The 16,101-nt window shown below is 42.6% G+C and overlaps 1 protein-coding gene across 1 annotated transcript in view; it reads left to right on the top strand.

Annotated features, from left to right (window-relative positions):
• Positions 1 to 16,101, top strand: part of zgc:153039 (uncharacterized protein LOC767698 homolog) — a 61,594-nt gene that overhangs the window by 24,399 nt on the left and 21,094 nt on the right. The window contains exons 8-9 of the mRNA XM_063907659.1: positions 2,747 to 2,829; positions 12,539 to 12,663. Coding sequence (XP_063763729.1) covers positions 2,747 to 2,829; positions 12,539 to 12,663 — 208 coding nt within the window. The remainder of the gene's footprint in view (positions 1 to 2,746; positions 2,830 to 12,538; positions 12,664 to 16,101) is intronic.

Here is a 16,101-nt window from a genome sequence, read left to right as displayed (position 1 = left end):
GTGTGTGTGTGTGTGTGTGTGTGTGTGTGTGTGTGTGTGTGTGTGTGTGTGTGTGTGTGTGTTCTTGTTGTTGTCGTTCATGCATGCTGGTCACAGCTTAACCTTGTCACTGTCCTATGCAAACAGAGAGATGGATGCGTCAATGCTCCAAAACACACACACACACACACACACACACACACACACACACAATCACTCAGAGAGTTTGTTCTTCCATTTCTTCTTTAACTCTCTAATCTCCCCTCCCTCCCCCCTGTCCTGCGTCTCTCTCCCTCACGCAGTCCTCTCAGCCGCATTGATTTGACTTGAAGTCGCTCTGATTTAATTCCCATCCTTCATCAGCTGTGAAATTTCTTCTTAAACTTGTCGCCTCCCTCCTCCTCACCTCCTGCCTTCTTTCTCTCGCTCTTCTCCTCCTTTCATTCAGTATATGTCATTATTCTCAGGTGGATATGGTTCGAATGTGTTGTGTTCCAACCTTTCGTGAAAGAAATGAACTTCATTTCTATTTTTTCCATCCCATACATTTCATTACCAGATCCTCCCATTTACAGTTCATTAAGTCCGGCTTTTTGTTTAGGTATAACTCCTCTTATAACAAGGAAGAACAAGAGTCTATATTTTTCATTTCTCCTGTTGTGTCACCGAGCAGTAGAACAGGAGGGTTTTACTTCATAAAAATACAGTTTCTCTTAAAGATATTTCCCAGGAAACACGTAAAGCTTCGGCAGATTATCTCCAGCACGTTACATTCTTTGTGTACGGACTTTATTAACGTACCAAATGAAGATGTCCTGTCCAGTGGTATCTTTATTCATAGCTCTTCTTTGCAGATCTGCCATGAAATTCAAGACAAATGTCATACATGTCTTTGAAAGAAACATCATGCAGGCTGTATGCAAACAGCTGTCATAAGTATTAGAGAAAGCTTCCCACTCATTTTCGCTTTGCTTAGACTAAACGTGCACATTATTTCAGGTGCTTTTCTCTTGCAATAACCCTAAACAATGTGTACGTACACTACCTTGATTCAGTTGTGATTTAATTCAAAAACTGCTCCTACTTTTCACTCTTTATATCCTATGTTCAGAGCTTCTTTAGGTCAGTCTATTAAAGTGCATTTGAACTCATTCTGTATATTGTACTGTTAGACACTGCTCTGATGCCTAATGATCCAGAATCTGCATCGTGCATTATAAGAGACACAGGAACGTAGGCTCAAGGTGAGGCTGTTTTAATGTTCACTCACAATGAGACGTGTGGGTGGAAGTGGTGTTTAAGGTACAGGTAGGCGGGTTTAATGATGGCTTTGACGGCTTGTCAGATTCAAACACACACTGCACATACTGTAGGTTTATAATGGCAGGAACAGAGGGGATTTCATGGCCCTGGGAAGTTTGAGAACCATTTTATTGTGAGGTAAACAGTGGAAGAAAAAAGTAGAGCCAGGTACGACTCCTTTTTCTGCCATGGCCAAGACAATCTTCCCATTTTGATTTATTTTTCTGTCCTCGTAGCGTAGCATTTCTCCTAGGAACCCTGTAGGATGAGATATCCAGAGCCATTAAAATCGCCATAAGAGTTGTTATTCAATGACTGAATCATGTCCCCTGGCCTTCACCAACAACATGTCACTCAAAGAAAACCAACCAGAAAGAGACTCAAAATGTCCACAAAGGGGAAAAACGACACATAAGAAATACAGATTGATCACAAACATATATAACACTACACAAAGGGCCGAACCACACAAAGGGGCAGTACAACCAAAAGAGACATCAAACATAGAGACACACAATGTCCTTAAAGAGACATAAAACCACCGCATAGAGACACACAATGTCCTTAAAGAGACATAAAACCACCACATAGAGACACACAATGTCCTTAAAGAGGCATACAACCACCACATAGAGACACACAATGTCCTTAAAGAGACATAAAACCACCACATAGAGACACACAATGTCCTTAAAGAGGCATACAACCACCACATAGAGACACACAATGTCCTTAAAGAGACATAAAACCACCGCATAGAGACACACAATGTCCTTAAAGAGACATAAAACCACCACATAAAGACACACAATGTCCTTAAAGAGACATAAAACCACCACATAGAGACACACAATGTCCACATAGAGACACACAATGTCCTTAAAGAGGCATACAACCACCACATAGAGACACACAATGTCCACATAGAGACACACAATGTCCTTAAAGAGACATAAAACCACCACATAGAGACACACATTGTCCTTAAAGAGACATAAAACCACCACATAGAGACACACAATGTCCTTAAAGAGACATAAAACCACCACATAGAGACACACAATGTCCTTAAAGAGACATAAAACCACCACATAGAGACACACAATGTCCTTAAAGAGACATAAAATGGCTATAAAGAGTCCCAAACCATGAACATGGCAAAAAAAAGACTCTTATTCAAATTCATGCGTAAAGGGTTTGGATAATTGCAGCAAAGAGAGAGGAATTTCCTTTCCTGGTCGCCCAGCAAAATGCTTTGCCATTTCCCAGTGTATGTAGAGATGTCAGCTGGTATGCGATGCGGAGGAAATGATCCATTACCTACAGAGTGGTACTTTTATTAAATTCTTCTTGTTGGATGAAATTGTGCGTTCAGGGTTCCTCTGACGTTGGTTTTAAAGGTCGAACATTCAGTCTGTTCAAATGTGAATATTTTTTCACAAACATGTCCCCTTCGTTCCTGCAGGTAAGGTGCTGTCTCCGGCTAAAAAGACGTCTCACAGCGGAAACCCCTGGGTGTCCGTTATCATCTCCTGGTTCCTGGTGCAGGTCAGTGGAACTGAGACAGTCAACTGAGACAAAAAACAACTGGGAGCAATCACTTAGGGAAACCCTAGAAACTATGCCAGTAACGCAATCGCCAATGCTAATGCTAATGCTAATGGGGATCCTGATGAAGAAGAATAAGCAATGGTGGAAAGTAGATATTAGAAGAGAGACGGTTTGGATCAAACTCCGTAGAGTTTTCTCTCTTCTATTGTGTCTCCTGCGACTGGGGACAAAAGTACATTTGGAGTGAGGAGAAAATATTGGCAGAGGGGAGGAGGAGGGTAAGGATAGAGAGACAAAGAGAAGGCTGGCTATCCCATCATTATCAGAGGTGAGTGTTGAACCTGAATGGCGTGTCATTATTTGCACTCCCCCCTCCTCCTCCTCCTCCTCTTCACCCCTCGTCCACTCTCCAGGAGTGGACGAGGAGCAATTACATGGAAATCGTTAGCGGCTCCGAGATCATTGACTCCTCATCCTCTCTCTCTCTCTCTCTCTCTCTCTCTCTCTCTCTCTCTCTCTCTCTCTCTCTCTCTCTCTCTCTCTCTCTCTCTCTCTCTCTCTTGAGGGTCTTCTCTTTCCTGTAGTTTGTTCTATAAGTCTTAGTGCATGTAATGGTCTCTAAAGGCTAAAATGTGTTCCCTCCAGAGGTAGTTTCTATACCACACTCTGTTTACTTCTGTAACAACGTGACATCATGTCAGGACTCTTTAAAGTAGAGACACTACATACTGATATACACCTGAACATCAGCAGGAGAGGACTCTTTAAAGTAGAGACACTACATACTGATATACACCTGAACATCAGCAGGAGAGGACTCTTTAAAGTAGAGACACTACATACTGATATACACCTGAACATCAGCAGGAGAGGACTCTTTAAAGTAGAGACACTACATACTGATATACACCTGAACATCAGCAGGAGAGGACTCTTTAAAGTAGAGACGCTACATACTGATATACACCTGAACATCAGCAGGAGAGGACTCTTTAAAGTAGAGACTCTACATACTGATATACACCTGAACATCAGCAGGAGAGGACTCTTTAAAGTAGAGACACTACATACTGATATACACCTGAACATCAGCAGGAGAGGACTCTTTAAAGTAGAGACGCTACATACTGATATACACCTGAACATCAGCAGGAGAGGACTCTTTAAAGTAGAGACTCTACATACTGATATACACCTGAACATCAGCAGGAGAGGACTCTTTAAAGTAGAGACTCTACATACTGATATACACCTGAACATCAGCAGGAGAGGACTCTTTAAAGTAGAGACGCTACATACTGATATACACCTGAACATCAGCAGGAGAGGACTCTTTAAAGTAGAGACTCTACATACTGATATACACCTGAACATCAGCAGGAGAGGACTCTTTAAAGTAGAGACTCTACATACTGATATACACCTGAACATCAGCAGGAGAGGACTCTTTAAAGCAGTTGGAATAGGATGGGTATTCAATAGGTATTTCTCGTTCTTGAGAAATGGAGCTACTGTGAGGTGAGGAAAAATGTAGACCCTTTAGGAATCTTTTCATCGAATCCCTGCACACTTTCTGCGAAATACCTCCAGCAGTAACAGGAAATACTTTCCATTTTACCAAACTCAGCAGTTTCCCACACTAAAAATCACTCCAATTCAAAACCACAATTCAAAACCAAGCCTCATTCGCTGCAAACAAAGCCATTATTTCTGAGCTCTGTAGCCTTCAGTGGGGAGCCCAGTTTCCTGCTGAACAGAACTCCTTCCTACCGTGATTCATCCGGTCATTGCCTCATGGATAGAGCGTAAATTGGCTGGTCCATTGGTAGCACAAGACACCTGAACCCCTCACCTGGTGCGGCCACTTTCACCATGAATGGATTAAGCCAGCGTTTCCTGGCAGAGCGACCCGGCTTTGGAGTTCTCCTCCCCTTACTGCTTTACACTCTGCTGGAAACCGTATGAACGCTGAAGATCGCAGGGGGATAAATCCAGCAGAATACAGGAAGACCTGCAGTGAGTTGCAGAACAGCTGACGAAGAAAAGAGGGATTCCAGGAAGTTTGTTTCGTGGCTTTATCACACGTTATTATTAGCGGTAATTTGCATAGAATTTCCCTCTAATTTCAACATCAAGCAGTCCATTTATAGAGTGGTGCAGGCCGACCAAGAAGTTAGTTACCCTGATTCCCTCTACTAAAGCAAATGGGATTTTTCCATTGGATTTGGGGAATAATGCAGAAAACAAGAGCAGGTTTATGATCCAATTTGTTTTGTAAAGTAAATAACTAGCGAACCTGACTTAACGTCTCTAGCTGAAAAGGCAGCTAATGTTCAGCTTGATGGCGTCAAGTTGTCTCAAGTGTAAAGAGTTAGCCACTTGTTAGCAACCGCCTATACTTTAGACATTCACCAGCGAGGTATGTCTTTTATGTAGCAGAAAAAAAAGCTGGCACTGAAACTGAGATTCTGAATTACATCCTTTCTTTTACTCTCCTTTTTTCTGGAGAGGAAGTAAAGAAACCAGAGCTCTGATTTATTCGTTGTTGGAGGTGCAATATATGACTCAGCAGCTTTAAGACGTGAAGACACGATTATTTTCCGCTTTGCTCTGATGCAGGATTTTCACCTGGAAGTGGGCGGGGCTTAATTTAGACTGGAAGGGACGTTAGCACCTCACGCTATATTTGTCTAGCAGGGATATTCTGATATTAGCATGCTAACAGACTAGCCCGGCCCATCTTGTCTTGTAATACCGCTTGTTCCTGTAGAGGCAATAGTGAGTCAGAAATAAAGACATAACCCTTCGCTCTCTTTAATGGTTTCCTCCAACCTGTCGCCCAAAGCATTCAACTCTTTTTAGGGCAAATTATGCACACTGCTCTCCAGTAAAAAAAGGAGTCTTTCAGAGCGCCACACAGAGACACAGCCCGGGGAGATTCAGCGGTTGTCCGTGCCGGCCTGTGCCTGAGTTAATGGTTAATTAATGCTCCACTAGAGACGGCTCCCAGAGGAGAGACACCCACTGACTTTCACTGCCAGAGGTCAGAGATGCTCTCCTACCCGCTTTCTCTTTCTAAATCCTTTTGCACTCGCCCCTCTTTCTTCTCTCCAACTCATATTTTCCACTCATCTTTTGCCCTCATTAAGGATTTGGCCGGTAATGAAGGCACAATGATTGGTCCCGTGCCATTGTGCACTACATATTAAGAGTATAAAAACGACCCTATTCAAACACACATGGAAAGAACATTTTCAAGCAAGAAGTATAGATGTTGAATTAAGGTATGGACTGCATACCTCAAGTATACCTCAAAATGTGTCTACACTTTGAAGAAAGATGTGGTCCATGTGGTGTTGTTATTTCCAAGTTTTACAGCTGCTGCCAGAGGTGGGAGAAGTACTCAGGTCTTGTACTTGAGTAAAGTAGAAGTACTCAGATCTTGTATTTGAGTAAAAGTAGAAGTACTCAGGTCTTGTACTTGAGTAAAAGTAGAAGTACTCAGATCTTGTACTTGAGTAAAGTAGAAGTACTCAGGTCTCGTACTTGAGTAAAGTAGAAGTACTCAGGTCTTGTACTTGAGTAAAGTAGAAGTACTCAGGTCTTGTACTTGAGTAAAGTAGAAGTACTCAGATGTTGTACTTCAGTAAAAGTAGAAGTACTCAGATCTTGTACTTGAGTAAAGTAGAAGTACTCAGGTCTTGTACTTGAGTAAAGTAGAAGTACTCAGATGTTGTACTTCAGTAAAAGTAGAAGTACTCAGGTCTTGTACTTGAGTAAAGTAGAAGTACTCAGGTCTTGTACTTGAGTAAAGTAGAAGTACTCAGATGTTGTACTTCAGTAAAAGTAGAAGTACTCAGGTCTTGTACTTGAGTAAAGTAGAAGTACTCAGGTCTTGTTCTTGAGTAAAGTAGAAGTACCAGAGTGTAGGAATACTCTGTCACAGTAAAAGTATTCTAAATGTTCCTCCAGTGAAAGTAGAAGTACTCTCCTCTAAATGTACTTAAAGTAGCGACAGTAAAAGTAGTCATTGTCTGATTGGTCCATTTCAGAATAATATCTCTGATATGTTTTATAATGATTGATCATTAAAGTGTTCTCAGAGCTGGTAAAGGTGCAGCTAGTTCTAATGGCTTTGTATACTGCAGGGTAGCTGCTGGATTTACTGCAGGGGAACTAAAGTCTGATTTAAGGGAGATTATATTTACCATCATTCGTCCTAATCTGCCTAGCAACTAAATAAATAAAGGTAGTGGAGCAGAAGTACCAGATTTCCCTTTGAATTGAAGTGGAGCAGAAGTACAAAAGTAGCATAAAATACTCAGTAAAGTACAAGTCTCTTAAAAGTTTACTTAAGTGCAAGAGTTACACCTCTGGCTATTGCACAACACAGCTTGTTGAGGAGACTAATTTACATACTGAAAACTTCTTAAATGTATGGATAAAAATAATGTGCAATTCGGGGTGCAGGTACTTTGAAAGATGTACTTTTTCTACCGGTCTGTTACTGGAGAGCTTGGATGAATGATGTATTCTTTACCTACAGCCAGTAGCTCCATGTTATGTTGTTGTTATTTAGCCTTTATTTAGCCAACACATCGCTCCAGTGGTCCCGTAACGTGTTGATTTATTTACGCTCCCTAAAAGATTGATTAAAAGCTTATTATACCTGTTTTTTTACATTTTAATGAACACTTTTATTAATAGGCTGATATTTATAGGAACACAGGCTATCCATCATCATGATTATGTGGATGAACTGAACTCTTTGTGAAATAAGACATTCAGCACACCCGTTTAGCATGAATGGAATAATCCTCCTGCTGTGAGAGTGGCAATTGAACCCATGAATACACATCTGATTCATATATATAAACGATTGTGCATATCAGTAAGGAGCCCCACAGGTAATATCATGCTGTAGGATAATTATCACCTGACTTTTCAGCTTTTATATCCCTTTCTTTGCATTGTACGGCCTGTAAATGCACGGTTCTGGTTTCACATGGAACTTGTTAGCCACAATTAACCCTCCGTACATAACCTGAGCAGGAAGCTGGTGAACGTCATAAGTGGAGCAGCTAAAGAGTCAGATATATTCAGGGCATGATGTTCACAATCCAGCGCTAGATGTTTGAAAGGTTTTTATTTGTTAGCCGATAATAAGGTCTGTGATCAACACAAGCTGAAGAGAGTTTAACGGTTTGTTCTACGTCATGAAATAAGTCCCTAAATACCCCACGGGTGAATTTAAAAATGGCGGTTGCTAACAAGTGTGTGAATGAGACGACTAAACTTCATCATGCCCAACATTAGCCACCTTTAGCTTAGCGGTGGTGACGTGAAGTCATGTGACCGTGCTGTAGTTCCTTTATAGCCCAACATTAGCCTCCTTTAGCTTAGCGGTGGTGACGTGAAGTCATGTGACCGTGCTGTAGTTCCTTTATAGCCCAACATTAGCCTCCTTTAGCTTAGCGGTGGAGATGTGAAGTCATGTGACCGTGCTGTAGTTCCTCTATAGCCCAACATTAGCCTCCTTTAGCTTAGCGGTGGAGACGTGAAGTCATGTGACCGTGCTGTAGTTCCTTTATAGCCCAACATTAGCCTCCTTTAGCTTAGCGGTGGTGACGTGAAGTCATGTGACCGTGCTGTAGTTCCTTTATAGCCCAACATTAGCCTCCTTTAGCTTAGCGGTGGTGACGTGAAGTCATGTGACCGTGCTGTAGTTCCTTTATAGCCCAACATTAGCCTCCTTTAGCTTAGCGGTGGAGACGTGAAGTCATGTGACCGTGCTGTAGTTCCTCTATAGCCCAACATTAGCCTCCTTTAGCTTAGCGGTGGAGACGTGAAGTCATGTGACCGTGCTGTAGTTCCTTTATAGCCCAACATTAGCCTCCTTTAGCTTAGCGGTGGTGACGTGAAGTCATGTGACCGTGCTGTAGTTCCTTTATAGCCCAACATTAGCCTCCTTTAGCTTAGCGGTGGTGACGCTAAGAACTTTAGTTTAGGTTTCAACAATCTTAAAGGGGTGTTAAACAAAACGTGTGTTTGCCACAGTGCTTATTTGGTGCAATATTCCAAAATACAATAGAAAAATCCCATTGGCTAATTGTTAAAAGACCCCTTGCAAGCTACCAGCGTTATACTCAAACACTACGTCATCACTACACCTCAGTTATAGAAAGATGTAACGCAGGTGGAGCGATGGAAGCTGTTTAATCTTAGCTGGTACTGTGAGTGAGTTACACTCTGCCTGTGTGGGAGAACATGGCAGAGAGCAGCTCTCCTAATGGGGTCATCATCCCCCTCCTCTTTTAGAAGTCACCTGGTGCTCCTCAGTCACAGAACGTGGGGGAGTCAGTGTTACTGGATGTTCGGCACAGAGAAATTCTGAGTCTCTCTCTCTCTCTCTCTCTCTCTCTCTCTCTCTCTCTCTCTCTCTCTCTCTCTCTCTCTCTCTCTCTCTCTCTCTCTCTCTCTCTCTCTCTCGAGGTGTTGTCACGTAGCACCGTGGCTAACAGCTGACTGCATGCAGCCGGGCAGCGGCCTAGATAACATCTTAATTAAACCTGAACATTAGCCTCCAACAGAGGCTCACCCAGCGGAGCCTGGAGACCCCCTGTGGTCCCCAGGAAAATGTACCACCATTTAATTTCCTCCCTGGGTGTTGGTCAAATCTAACCTCCATGCGTGCACACCCCCCCCCCCCCAAGTGCCGAGTGATAATCGTATCTGACTGTGGAACCTCGTACAATGGACTCTGGGGATTTTGACTTAAAGTTGGACTTAGTGAAGAACTTTTTCACAGTTTTGAAACAGTGTTGGTGCAATATGTATTCCTCCATTTAACCCAGACAAGTAAACAAGACCTCACTAATCTTATTTCCCCTTGGATGTTCAACTTTCACTCTGCAGACTCGACACACAGACACTGTTTTTTCACCGTAAAAAGTTTGATAAGAATCAGACAAACGATTTCTGACATCAACACTCGTTAGCCAATCACGGTCCAGTATGCAACTGACAGACTTGTGCACAAGGTAATGAAACCATTCTACTGTAGATAACTCAAAGCTCATTATAGTTTAGTTTGTTATTAAATGCATGTTTGTGTTAAAGATTTGAACTCCCAGTGTATTAATAAATCCCTGGGCGTGTGCCGCCTCCCGCCTCCTGAAGATAGATGGCAGCGAGGTGTGTTGGTTCATTATAAATCGGATGATTAATCACCGTACTTTCACTCAAAGGGCACATGGACATGCAAATCCTATGACTAAATTATATTTTATAAATGTGTTTTTAGGGGTAAAAATGAGGTGTGTGCTGGAATAAGTCATGAGGAAAAGAGGTTACAGAAATACTTCTCCTGAATGAATGAATTACTCACCGTGCGTTACCTGGATTTCTTAAAACACATCTTTCTCGCATGCCTCCAGAGGGAGAAAGATCAAAGGGACGATTTGAATTGATGAAATTGAATGAAAGTTAATGTGAAACTCCAAGTCTCATTCATCCAATCAGTGTTTACTTCCTCCTTAAAAGTTGACTTTGCTCTCATGTTCTTGATTAGAGGTCGTTATATATCGTTCCTTACCTTCGTTGTTTTGAATTATTATCTATGTCTGTAAACTCTTCCCTGTCCTATCCTGTGTTTCAATCGGTGCTCACCTGCATTTTTCTCAGGTGTGGAAGAAAGGTGTATTTCATCCCATCTTAAAACAAACATTTGAAACTCGGCCCTCGCAGAGGAGGAGTAACTTCAATCTTGAGCCCCGCCCTCAGCACGTGAGCAAGGCACACCTCTTGCTGCAATAGAATAGAAAATGCTTTAGTAGAATTAGCAAATGGATCAAAGCTAAATAAGCTTAAATGCGACTCTTATACACATTTAGTTTTTAACTAGTGACTGATTCAATGATTCAATTTAGTGGTTTCAAATAACTTTGCTCTGCTTTAATGCGGCCCGATTTACCTTAACCCAGGGGTGTCCAAACTACGGCCCGCAGGCCATTTTGAATCGGCCCTCTGCAAATTCTAAAAGTGTAATGCAATAAGGCCCACACATTAAACTTCTGCTGGTCTTATTTTGTACTTCTCAAATATATATGTTCAAATATGTTAATGAGCCCAATTTAAAATAAATTCAGTCATTTAGAATCTAAAACATCCTCTAACAAATCTTAGTTGATAAAAAAAAACCCAATAGCTTATTTCTATAACCAGCTTGAGATGTGACCTTCATATTTACTCTCATTATCAGCACTCTGAGGCTCCTGTTTTAAGGGAGGAGCTGCCAACAGAATAAATGAACCCTCAAGACAGACGGGATGTAGGCTGTTCTTTTCTGAAAGTGTTTTCAAGTATCGCGCATCATTCACCTACATTTGATTTGGTTTGCTGACTTATAACTGAACTCATGAGGCGATATTCACCTCGATAAGTGGCCCAGCTCTCCGTGTATTTTTCTGTATGTGGCCCTCGGTGAATAAAGATTGGACACCCCCACCTTAACCCTTTGGAGTCCTGGGCCTGGCCGTTCCCGCATACTTTAGTTTGTCTTACTAAACCCCGTCAAGAAATGTTTAGGTATCTTTTTTTTTTAGGACAACCTCACCGATATAATCTGATAGTTATCTTTTTATTTGTACATACTATATGAACATTTTGGACCCAAAATCACACAAGAAACGTAAAAACAGGTTTTTAAAATGATATTATTTTGACTATGGGAAACACAAACATTTTGAAAGCTGGAAATGTGTACAGGGGATGTCACTATGGTAAGTTTGATTGAGGTAGCATGAACAGCAGGTGCATCCATCGTCAATGTTCACTCTTTCCTCAAAGTTCTGTCAACCATGACAGAGTGCACGACAAAACATATGAACAGCTTAAAAAATCATACGTGGGATGTCATTCTGATAATACAAAAATACACTGCCTGGCAAAAAAAGAGGTCACACTCTAATATCCGTTGGACTGCCTTCAGCTTTGATCACGGCACGCATTCGCCGTGGCATCGTTTCCACGAGCTTCTGAAACGTCTCAACATTTATTTCTGTCTTGCATTATTTTTGATCTTGTATTGATGACGGGAGATTCAGGACCACTGCGCAAAGTCTTCTCCAGCACATCCCAAAGATTCTCCATCGGGTTCAGGTCTGGACTCTGGGGGCCTCATGCTCCCTGAACCTCTCTTTCACAATCTGAGCCCGATGGATCCTGGCATCTTGGAACATGCCCGTGCCATCAGGGAAGAAAAAACACATGGATGGAATAACCTGGTCCTTCAGTATATTCAGGGAGTCAGCTGACCTCATTCTTTGGGCACATTGCTGAACCTAGACCAGACCAACTGCAGCAACCCCAGATCACAGCACTGCCCCCACAGGCTGGGGACCTTTCTTCTGGCCGGGCAGTGTGTACACTCATCATGTACAAAATTATAATTTTTGGGACTGGTTTACTCTCTCACGTCAGGCTTCTCATCATCTCTGTGCATGTACATGAAAATAAATTGTGTAAAAATATATATATTCATCAACACTGATATTTAGTTTTGGGATTTTAGTTTTGCTGTTGTTGCATGGGAGAAAAAGTATTGTGAGCCATATCGGATGAGTAATGTGGGTCAAGTCTTCCCCTAAACTTTCCTCTCACTTCTGAATGACATGTCCCTCTCCTCTTTGTTTGCCTCCCCCTCCAGCTGGTGCTGTTCTCGGGGAAGCTCAACACCATCGCCAGTATTGTGACCATCTTCTTCCTGCTGGTGTACGCGGCCGTGGACCTGGCCTGCCTGGCTCTGGAGTGGGCGTCCGCTCCGAATTTCAGGTACACACCGGTCCCTCATAATGGAGGCCCGTGGCCAACACCCCGGGGTCGACACTCAGTCGAACATATTCCCCACTAAACCCTCCATTGTTTGTGTGTGTGTGTGTGTGTGTGTGTGTGTGTTTGTGTGTAGAGCTGGTTGTGTGCCAGCTGGTAGACAGTGTACTAATTAAAGACATAAAACTGGCCCCTGCCTATAGCCCCATATTGGAGAGGGAGTGACAATAAAACTGTGTGTGTGTGTGTGTGTGTGTGTGTGTGTGTGTGTGTGTGTGTGTGTGTGTGTGTGTGTGTGTGTGTGTGTGTGTGTGTGTGCTGATGCAAGCAACATAACCTGGTGTGTGTGTGTGTGTGTGTGTGTGTGTGTGTGTGTGTGTGTGTGTGTGTGTGTGTGTGTGTGTGTGTGTGTGTGTGTGTGTGTGTGTGTGTGTGTGTGTGTGTGTGTGTGTGTGTGTGTGTGTGTGTGTGTGTGTGTGTGTGTGTGTGTGTGTGTGTGTGTGTGTGTGTTTTATGAGATATTCTATATTTTCTGTGTGAAGCGAAGATGGCGTCACAAAAATCTTGTTCCTAAATCGATTTTTAAAAGAAAATCAAATTTCAAATTTGAGTTTTGGGACATCTTTGATCATCACGGAGCAGAGGAACTGTAGAGCACCATGCATCTCTTTAATGCAATGACTTTGATGTCCGTTATTTATTCTCTTCAGTTGGAAATGAGTCGTTTAAACAATTTAAGCTTTCAGTCAAGTCTGGTTGTACTCAGACTACTGCAACAGACCGTGTGAACTTACTGTTCATCCAACGGAAACAGTTGTGTCTGAAATATGGATTCTCCGGGTTGTTGAGGTTGTCGTGCTTCTGTCGACTGATTATATAGTTGCATTTTGAGGTAAAACAGCCTTTTTTTTCACACCTCTCTAAAAAGACGCTGAAAAATAGGAGCAAAAGAACAATTTCCATTAAAAATCAAGTCCTTTTTTCCTCTGTATATTTGGATTTTCCCCAAATAAAGAAGAATCGGAGACTGAAACCCTCTTTAATCGTCAGACATGCGCACACGCTGAAATGGGATCTCTGTATTTAACCCATCCTAGTACTGGGAGCAGTGGGCAGGATTATACAGACACTATGGGCAGTACAGACACTTTGTAAATATAAAGTGAATTAAAAAAGCAGATTTATAAAGTTACGTTGGCATGTCCTACATTCGTACAAATGTGATGCATTTCATTAAGCGGCCACAAGAGGGCGCTGTCAGGAACAGTCTGCAGAGTGCTGTATAATAGTGATGAACATGGTCACTAGCTGTGTGTTTCACTGCTGCCTCCTCTGACCGCTGGCAGAAAACCCAAAGTTACGCGCAAAACTTTTCCCCTCTCTGCCCTCTCTGCCCTCTCGGCCCCCCTCCGTCGGTCTGGGGACTCCGGGGCCCCCGGAGCTGATAAGGCGGCTTGTTTCCTGGCCGCTCGCCCGCGTTGGCCCTCCTTTCCTCCTCCTCCTCCCCTCATTGTTGCTGTGTCACTGGGAACATTTCAAACCAGTTGTTTTTATGTTTTCGTCACGCTCTGTGTCTGGCTCGCTCCCACGTCTCTTTCCAGGCAAAAGGAATTAAAAGCCATTTAGCGCCCCCACCCCACCCCCCCCCCCCCCCCATCCCACCCCACCCCCGAGTACCGCTCTGTAATTAGCATAACTAATTTAGCAGAAATATTTCTCTTTCCCTTAAATGTGCTGTTGTGCTGGGGGGGGGGTTGAAATTATGATGTAGCGGAAAAGATGTCTGCTTGTTAAGTGTGTGTGTGTGTGTGTGTGTGTGTGTGTGTGTGTGTGTGTGTGTGTGTGTGTGTGTGTGTGTGTGTGTGTGTGTGTGTGTGTGTGTGTGTGTGTGTGTGTGTGTGTGTGTGTGTGTGTGTTGGCACATAATAAAACAGGAGAGTGAAGGTATGTAATTTGGAGTCTGTGTTTGTGAGATCAAAGTCACGCTGGATGATTTTTTCTGATCGTTGATGTGTGTGTGTGCATCTGTCCCCAGCATCTGTGAGTGTGTGTGTGTGTGTGTGTGTGTGTGTGTGTGTGTGTGTGTGTGTGTGTGTGTGTGTGTGTGTGTGTGTGTGTGTGTGTGTGTGTGTGTTGGCTGCAGCTTTATCAGCAGAGGCTGCAGCTGTGAGCAGGGATCCTCGGGGGGGCTGTGAGTCCTGCTGCTGATGCTGCACGGCCACTTGTACTGGTAGCATAAACACGTATGCACACACACACACACCACACACATGTACACACAGTAGCACAGGGTCACTGGCCAGGATTCAGGACACAACTTCACAATGAGTGTGTTTGTGGAAAGCAGAACGACCTTCAGTCAACAACTGGCAGCCAATCAGAAACTTTTACCAGCTCAGTGCCACGTGACGTCCAATCACAGCAGAGCTCTGTAGTAATGACCAGCTGAACCATGAGCTCCAAAAACATATAAAGCTGTGTCCTTTGCAGAGGGGGGAGAAGTACTCAGGTCTTGTACTTGAGTAAAGTAGAAGTACTCAGGTCTTGTACTTGAGTAAAGTAGAAGTACTCAGGTCTTGTACTTGAGTAAAGTAGAAGTACTCAGGTCTTGTACTTGAGTAAAGTAGAAGTACTCAGGTCTTGTACTTGAGTAAAGTAGAAGTACTCAGGTCTTGTACTTGAGTAAAGTAGAAGTACTCAGATCTTGTACTTGAGTAAAGTAGAAGTACTCAGATCTTGTACTTGAGTAAAGTAGAAGTACTCAGATCTTGTATTTGAGTAAAGTAGAAGTACTCAGGTCTTGTACTTGAGTAAAGTAGAAGTACTCAGATCTTGTACTTGAGTAAAGTAGAAGTACCAGAGTGTAGGAATACTCTGTCACAGTAAAAGTATTCTAAATGTTCTCCAGTGAAAGTAGAAAGTACTCAGGTCTTGTACTTGAGTAAAGTAGAAGTACTCAGATCTTGTACTTGAGTAAAGTAGAAGTACTCAGATCTTGTATTTGAGTAAAGTAGAAGTACTCAGATCTTGTACTTGAGTAAAGGTAGAAGTACTCAGGTCTTGTACTTGAGTAAAGTAGAAGTACTCAGATCTTGTACTGCGTTAAAGTAGAAGTACTCAGGTCTTGTACTTGAGTAAAGTAGAAGTACTCAGATCTTGTACTTGAGTAAAGTAGAAGGTACTCAGGTCTTGTTCTTGAGTAAAGTAAAGTACCAGAGTGTAGGAATACTCTGTCACAGTGAAAGTATTCTAAATGTTCCTCCAGTGAAAGTAGAAAGTACTCTCCTCTAAATGTACTTAAAGTAGCGACAGTAAAAGTAGTCATTGTCTGATTGGTCCATTTCAGAATAATATCTCTGATATGTTTTATAATGATTGATCATTAAAGTGTTCTCAGAGCTGGTAAAGGTGCAGCTAGTTTGAATGGCTTTGTATACTGCA

Source organism: Eleginops maclovinus, chromosome 18 (genome assembly GCF_036324505.1).
Source record: "Eleginops maclovinus isolate JMC-PN-2008 ecotype Puerto Natales chromosome 18, JC_Emac_rtc_rv5, whole genome shotgun sequence".
Classification (NCBI taxonomy): domain Eukaryota; kingdom Metazoa; phylum Chordata; class Actinopteri; order Perciformes; family Eleginopidae; genus Eleginops; species Eleginops maclovinus.
This window is presented reverse-complemented; position numbering and strand designations above follow the sequence as displayed.